Source organism: Pterocles gutturalis, unplaced genomic scaffold, assembly GCF_000699245.1.
Source record: "Pterocles gutturalis isolate BGI_N339 unplaced genomic scaffold, ASM69924v1 scaffold29592, whole genome shotgun sequence".
NCBI lineage: Eukaryota > Metazoa > Chordata > Aves > Pterocliformes > Pteroclidae > Pterocles > Pterocles gutturalis.
Window position 1 is genome coordinate 9,060 of NW_010113756.1, and position 7,698 is coordinate 16,757.

Genomic DNA, 7,698 nt, shown 5'->3' on the forward strand with positions numbered 1-7,698 from the left:
ACCGGCGAGGCGGCTGGGCTGCTCAGCCGCACGAGTCAAGGCTGGGGTTTGCTTCCGAGGGCTGCGCTGGCCAAGGCGGGCTATAGATCCAACGGGTGTGGAACACGTTACAACAGGGGATTTCTGGAACAAGAACCATTTGTCTCCTACAATCTGGCTGCTGATAGCAAGCACCATCTGCAATTGTTCTTGGTAAGAGAACAGCCACTTGTGGGCAGGAGGTGGGTGTCTCGGTGCGTGCCAGCCGCTGTGCCTGCACAGGGTGGTATGTGTAGGGAGGCAGATCTACCCCAGGCAAGAGTTGGAGGGATCCGACAGGACCAAATCCTCCCCAGGCATGCACAGCCCGTTTTGTCTATGCAATGTGCTCAACACATTCACGTTCTTCGCCTCCATCAGACAGCACAGAGCCAGACAGCGTTTTAGAGAAAAAAAATTAAAAATCACCCTGAAAGTGAAAATTGAATTCAAGGGGCTTAGGCACCCTGCTCCCACCACCAGCAGCCTCTGCCTGCAGTTAGCTCGTTGCCTGCTCGGGAAGCCGCTGGTTAACAATGAACCCCTGCAGGCGGGGGTAGACTCGTGCTGCTCTTGCATTGTGCGGATGGCTGTGACCTGCGTGATTCATTTCAGAGTCCTGCTGGTTTCTAAGGAGTCCGGATAACGTGCTGCCCGAGCCTCCTTCCGTCATTAACAACTGAACAATTAATTACAAACACAAGTTCATCTCGCTAACAGGTCTGCAGAAAGGAATGTGTCCCAGTCCGTGCTGGGACCCTCCAAGGGGAGCAGAGATATTTGTCCCAGACCTCCTCAAAGCCTTGGTTTGTACTTGGACCTACAGAATCTTGGACAAAGCACCTCGGTTTGCACAGGCAGGAGCTGTGGGTCAGGAGGACCATGGTTTTAGGGGATTCTCACGCTGCCAGCATGCAGACCCAGGCGCTAACTCACATCCAGCCCTGTCCCAAACTCCCAGCGACCACAGCCCAGCCCCGCCGTACCTAGGATAGCATCTCGAAGCTCTTTGGTGATGATGGGGAGGTCATCGACGTCCACAAAGTGCAGGTGCTTCTCCGGGGGCTGGCTGGCAGCCGCAGAGAGTTCCAGGTAATTTCCCCGGCCGGTGCTGACGATGAAGACTGTCACTCCCATGTCCTTCAGGAGCTGCATGGGTTCCGAGATGTCATCAGTGGAGAAACCATCCGTCACCCAAACCAGTACCTTGGGCACATCTGGCCGGGCACCAGCTTCATCGCTGAAGAGCTTCTCCTTGGCGTAGGAGAGCGCTTTGCCCGTGTTAGTGTCACCCATCAGCTGCCGAGTGTCCTTGATGGCTTGTTGCAGAGTCCCACGAGACAGGTAGCGGTTGAAAGGGAACTCCATGGTGGGCGTCGTGCTGATGTGGATGATGCTGGTCTGGACATCTCTGGGGCCAAACGTGAAAGGTTGCACGAGGTCCCACATGAATTCCTTGACCCTGGAAAACTCATAGAAGGAGACGCTGCCCGAGCTGTCCAGCAAGAAGAGGAGGTCCCCTTCTGAATTGGAAACAGACGGCTGGGGACCTGGCAAGGGAAGAGAGATGGACGTGCGTTAGTGGAGTGACGTGAGCCCATACCTGCCCAGGCACAAAGCCTGGTCATCTTGTGCCCAACCTCAGAATTCAGTGAGAATTTTGAAGGGAGGTCACTTCCAAGGACACCCATCTCACCTGGGTGAGATGTTCTCAGGTTCTCAGGTCCTGCAGAAGGACAGGGCTGGGAGCAGGGAGGAGAGATGCCAGGACCCGACGCTGCCGGAGCAGAGGGAGCTCTGGCCCCGGAGCACACCGGGGAATGCCCACACCACGGCTAGTGCAGGGTCTGCAAGCACCGCACAGGCTTAGGAAACCCCCTGACAGCCTTTCCAGGCACATGTTATTAACCCTTTACTGAACTGAAAGGCCAGGGCAGCGGAAAGAGGCAAGAGTTGGGGCAGAGCCAAAAGTACAACCCACAAATCCTGGATCCTGCTGCAGAAAAAATGCCTCTGAGCTACCTTGGCTTGCACCGACACCTCTGGTTACACAACACCCGGCTGATCCCCAGGACTTTCTGCTCCAAGCTGGAGGTGGACATGTTCCAGGAGCTGGGAACATTCCTCAGCAGCCCGAGCCAGCGGCTTGGCCGTGCCCCCTGCCAGGGAGCAGCCTCGGCCATGCGGAGCCGCTGCTCCGGGCTAACGCGCAGCCGTCGCGGAGAAAGGAGCAAACTGCAAACAGCCTGGCAAGAGCGAGAGCAAGCGCTGAGGTCAGGAGCGATTTTTGGCCCTAAACCAACTTATAGGTTTATCTCATCTTATGACAATGGCAGTGCCTGGGAGAAAAATGAGCTGTCTTTGGAGAAGAATGAAATGATAAAGGAACTTGATGAGGAAACCGGCTGGCTCTGCTCTCCCAGGAGAGGCGGCCGATTCTCAGAACCGGCTGCTTCGCGGTTCAAAGGCTGCGATCCGCACAAGGCTGGCAGCAAGCTCCCTGATTTATACCGCTGCTGGCAGGAAAGTCTGGAGTGGGGGGACTCCTCCCTTGATTTGTACAAACTAGGCTAGTTTGAGGTTTTCTTGCTGTTCTGAAGCCATACTGACCTCCTTTCCTAGGGGGGCTTAGGAGCAGCACCCCAAAGGGGCTCTGGGATGAGGGGAAGGGCTGCGCAGACCCGTTGGTGCAGAAGAATGCAAGATGTCAGGGAGAACATGCTTCTGCGGGTGTGCTCTGGAGTCCACTCCATTTGGCTCATTTTCTTACCATTCCACTTAAACTGCTCTGTGGGAAGCACAAACCTATCGGGGACTCCTCCTTATACCCCTCTGGGACATTTACAAGAGCTGGAATATCAATGATGAGTCTGGAATTCTTTTAACCACCACCCTGACAGCTTTTGAGGTGCAAGAAGGGAGAAAAAAACCCCCTTGGAGTAGAGATTCCTGCCTGCCCATTTGTGTTCCTCTATCAGCGAGAGGATCAGGAACGTGGGGTAGCCAAGCGACGCGGGCTCCGGAGCACGGATGGATGGGTGCAGCACGCAGTGGCTGAACGCCGGAGCCACGCACGGGAGCCAAAACCACACGGCAGCAGACGGCTGAATGGAAAGGCTCCTGTGAAAGGAATCGCTCCAAGGAAACAGCTCATGCAAACAGCTCTCCTCCTGCAAAAAGCCATGTCGAGGCAAGCCCAGAGACAGCAGGGAGCCTGGCAGGGATGGGCTGGGGGTGCTGAGCCCCACGGGGGCACTGCTCCAAGAGGCTGATAGAGAATGACAGAAGGGTTTGGGTGGGAAGGGTCCTTAAAGCCCATCCAGTGCCACCCCCTGCCATGGGCAGGGACACCTCCCACCAGCCCAGGTTGCCCAAAGCCTCATCCAGCCTGGCCTTGAACCCCTCCAGGGATGGGGCATCCACAGCTTCTCTGGGCACCCTGGGCCACTGCCTCACCCCCCGCACAGGGAAACATTTCTTCCCCAGATCTCATCTCAATCTGCCCTCTTTCAGCTTAAAAAAAAAAAAAAAAAGGTTAAAAAAGCAGCAGTTCCACTGTGGGCAGGTAGATGCTCCGGAGCTAAAGGGACTGGCTGTGGGTGGAGCAGAAGGCTGGTCTGTCATAGAGGCAAATACCTCTGCGAACACCCAGCCCCGCGTAAGATGGAACAAATTCCTCCCGTTCAGATTTTGTCAGCAGAAAGGATCCTTAAAAACAAAAATCTAGACAAAGGCGCATGGCAACGCTTATAAAACGACTGGACACTCCATGGTCCTTCCCTGCAGGTTTAGGTTTTCATCCTTCTTCCTGCTCTTTGTCCTCCATCCAACACAAACATGTCATCGGTGCCAGAGGCGGGGCTGCAGAGGTTCGTTACCAGTAAATCCCAGCGTTACACAAGCGGCTGCTGCTCTCAAGCAAGTTTCTTTGCTTTGGGCTGCTTGGCAAGATGCCAAAGGAAGATTTCTCACTTCCAGGGGGATTTGGAGAGAAGGGGCACCCAGGAGCCCCTCCTGCCTCCTGAACCATCAGGCTTCTGCTCCTGCAGACCTCCTATCATTGCTGCTCCCCTGCTCTGCACAAGTCCAGGGGACACCAGAGGACACATGGCAGTGTCCCGTTGTCACCCTCTGGTATGTGGTCCGTAGACACGCATCAGTCGTGCAAAGCCGTGGTTTGAAGGGATGGATATGGGAGCAGAACGTCACCACGGAGTCACAGCGCTGCCTATTTTAAATTCTTGGCTTTTCCAGGAGAAAAACAGCTGCTCAGACTTCCCTGTCTTACACCGAGATGCTGACAGCAGACATCCGCTGCAAGACTTCCCCGAGCCCTCAGCTGGGACCTGAACACACGCCACATCCCTGATTTACACGGGACTTGGAACTCGTGGAGCATCAAGGATTTTACAGCCAAAAACGATCATGTCCTGTCTTGGTTAACTATGTCTGAAATTCCGTGCTTGTCTTCCCTTCTCACTGCTTGGCCATGGAAGGGAAAAAAAAAAAAAACAACAAAAAAAGCTCAGCTATGAGCAGAGCCAGGTTTGGAGGCTGCAGAAGGCATCCTGCACGTCCCGGGGCCCCTTGGGATCACCGTGAGAGGCAGGAGAAGGACATCCCCTCTCCCCACACAGAGCCATCCCACCCAGCCAGCTGGGTGCTGCTCTACATTTAAATTTAAAATTGTGTCAGAGAGTCTGTGCCGTGGGAGACGGCTGGATCACCCGCCTATTTCAGGAGCTGAGCCCCACCGAGCAGAATATCCCGGTGTGGCTGAAAGCTGGAGCTGTCTGTGCAGGTTCCAGCTCGTCCGTGCCCCGGATTGCAGGCTGGAGGTGGAGAACCGGCCCTTCAGACACATTCCTCTGGCAGGAAGGAAGCTGGGTTGCCATCCCGTGTGATCTTTTTCAGGAGTTTCACTCTCTCTGCTGTTTAATTTAGAGCCTCAGGAGCCCTGGAATCACGGAATGACGCCAGGTACTGAGCTGTGCTCCTGAAATCAGGGACCTCGGCAAATCCCCTGCTTTATTCTTCACTTGCTGCGCCCACAGGGATGGCAACATCCCCCTTGTTTTCTGCTGATGCTAGTCCAAATTAACCAGGTAATGACAACCTAAGGTTCATTTATCAAAGCCCAAACCATCCAATGGTCACACCTCACACAGATGCGGCAGAGATCTGACTCTGGACCCAAAGAGGGAACTGCTGGAACCGGCCATAGGATGCTCTGCCTTGACTCTGTGCCCTGGTGCGCTGTCAATAGCCACTGCCCTGCAAAAGCCCATCGCTCCTGGGTGTGCAGAACCACCAGTGGCCACCCAGTACCTTCCTCACTTTACCCCCTGCAGCTGAGGATAAAGCCACAACCATCCACATCCAGTCGAGTCCCCAGGAAACGGAGTCCAGGACGTGCATCCCTGCCTCTCGAACAGTGCCTCTCGTAGTGTGACCCTCTCCCACCACCGCCACACCTCGGGACAGAGCCAGCCCGTGCCCAGCAGCCCTGCCCCACGGGCTGTGTGCTCTGGGTGGCTTTAGGGAGCACCTGGAGGAGCCCGGGAGGCCCCACATCAAAGCCACAGGGAACCGGCATCGTGCCCACCAGCAGGTTCATTTCCTCTCGGGGTGCTCACGGCGCAAAGTCGGCAGGAGAATAACACACAGCAGCCTCTGGAGCAAGGCACGATCCTGCCGGAATGCCACCGCGCGCTTTGTCACATACTCTGAAGTCTGAGCATTGTTTTCAGCCTGGGCTGGGGAACGGCCACACACGCTCCCACAGCAGCAGGAACGTGTGACAATAGGAATAACGTGGCCATGGTGCGTTGTGACACCGCCAGAGGCAGCAGGACCATTCCTGAACCAGCCTGTGTCACTGCGGGATGGGATCCAGCACCCTGTAAGGGGATCCAGGCAATGGACACAGGCTGCTCTGCGCACCAGGAGCAGGATCGGACCCCAGCAGTCCGAGCGTGCAGACCTCCTGTCCGGATGGACCAGAGGGTCGCTTCTCCCTCCACACTGGGTACGTGTCCCCGGTGCAGTGACAACCAGATGGAGCAGCCCTGCAGCCAAGGAGCAGAACCTCTCCTGCTTGCGAACACCAGGCAGAACAGAAGTCATTGCATCAGCTTCACCGCCGCAAAGTGGGTTAAAGCTTCTGCCCAGCGCTGCAGGAGCCAGAAATGAGACATTCACCCCCCCACCCATCCCCTTCCCTGCTGTCAGCCTGGTGGGACTGACCCATCAGCATTTTCCCTGAGCAGTACCCAAGAGAAAACATTTTAAAGAGGAAATACAATCCAGAGATGAGCAAGAGAACAAGACGACAGGTATAGTAGCAACCACTGATTTTACTTCTCTTAACCGATGTACCCCAGCACGTAGGTAACAGAGAGGAATCAGGACTATTTCCATAGGATTGCACTAAACTCCCCAATTTTCTGAAGCAGTTTCCTTTCTGCAACTGGAAACAAGCAAGATAAAATTTCTTTCTAATATAGAAAGGATTTTTTTGTCCTTGTGCCAGCAGAGCAACGTACAACTATCCACCTAAAGCAGCGATACAACTGCAGCTTTTATTCTGAAAAGGTTTTAGGAGCAGCTCTAAGGACCAGGAGGTATGAAATGGGGGAAAGCAGTGACACCTCGCCTTTTCGGGCACTCACCTCGCTCAGGTGCGTCCTGTCCCGCAGCAAACCGCAGCCACAGACCGAGAGAAATCACTGCCTTGGCCAACATAGCAAAGCCTGCTCCTGGGCAAACTACCTTAAATCCAGCAGCTCGGCTCTGGGAAGGCAGATGAAAGGCTTCAGATCAGTCATATTCCGCTGCCAGGATCCACCCGATCCCAGGGTGCCACTTTTCCGCTGCTCATGCCTCACGATCCGACTGCTGCTTTCTGGGTGTTTTGCTGGGCTGTGGTGTCAGCTCTGGCTCCTGGAGGCAATTTTCCTTCCCCCCCCTACTCCCTCCTCTCTCCTTGTAAAGTCATAAATCCATCTTGACAGGAATAGCTGGAGGAGAGGCACAAACAGCACCCCTGCTGCTGTTCCTTTCCTGACTTAAACTTGCCCCAGGAGCGAGGATTCAATTGCAGGCAGCCTGCGTGCAGCTGGGCTGGTTTGCAAAATCTATCCCTATAGATAAAACTTTGGCCCCGCAAGACACTGGCAGCAATCCAGCTACTAGGGGAAAGGAGAAAAAAAAGAAAAAAAAAAAAAAAAGAAGCTTAGAGAAATCCAAAGCTGCTCTGCTCTGGAATGAACTAGAAAAAGGAATGAACTAGAAAAAGGAAAAACACGTATATAGAGGAGACAGGCTGGGGAGCCTCCCTGCCCTGGGAATATTGGCTAATAAAATCTTCTGGGAGGAGGCGGCCGAGCCTTCCCGCAGGTCCTAGCGCTGCCCAGCCCATGTCCCTGCCCCACGCTGCCCACGGGGGACTCACAGCCACCGTGCCCCACGGCTTTACCTGGGGGAGAGCCGGTGGGAAGACCCCAGGAAGCGCAGAGCCGGTGGGAACACCGCTGCCGGGATGGGGAGTGGCGGCACCGGCACGGGCACGGAGCGATGCTCTGGTGCTGGCGGTACGTGCGGCAGCCTGCTGCGTGCCCACGGATTGCCTCCCCTTTAAATACATCCTCAAGTTTGCGACTTCTGAGTCAAAGGGGACTC

The 7,698-nt window shown here is 55.2% G+C and overlaps 1 protein-coding gene across 1 annotated transcript in view; it reads right to left on the bottom strand.

Annotated features, from left to right (window-relative positions):
* VWA1 (von Willebrand factor A domain containing 1) overlaps positions 1 to 6,893 on the bottom strand; it is a 13,228-nt gene extending 6,335 nt beyond the window's left edge. The window contains exons 1-2 of the mRNA XM_010074621.1: positions 6,690 to 6,893; positions 1,005 to 1,568 (exon numbers count right to left, since the gene is read on the bottom strand). Coding sequence (XP_010072923.1) covers positions 1,005 to 1,568; positions 6,690 to 6,762 — 637 coding nt within the window. The 5' untranslated portion in view covers positions 6,763 to 6,893. The remainder of the gene's footprint in view (positions 1 to 1,004; positions 1,569 to 6,689) is intronic.
* Between the last annotated feature and the right edge of the window lie 805 nt (positions 6,894 to 7,698).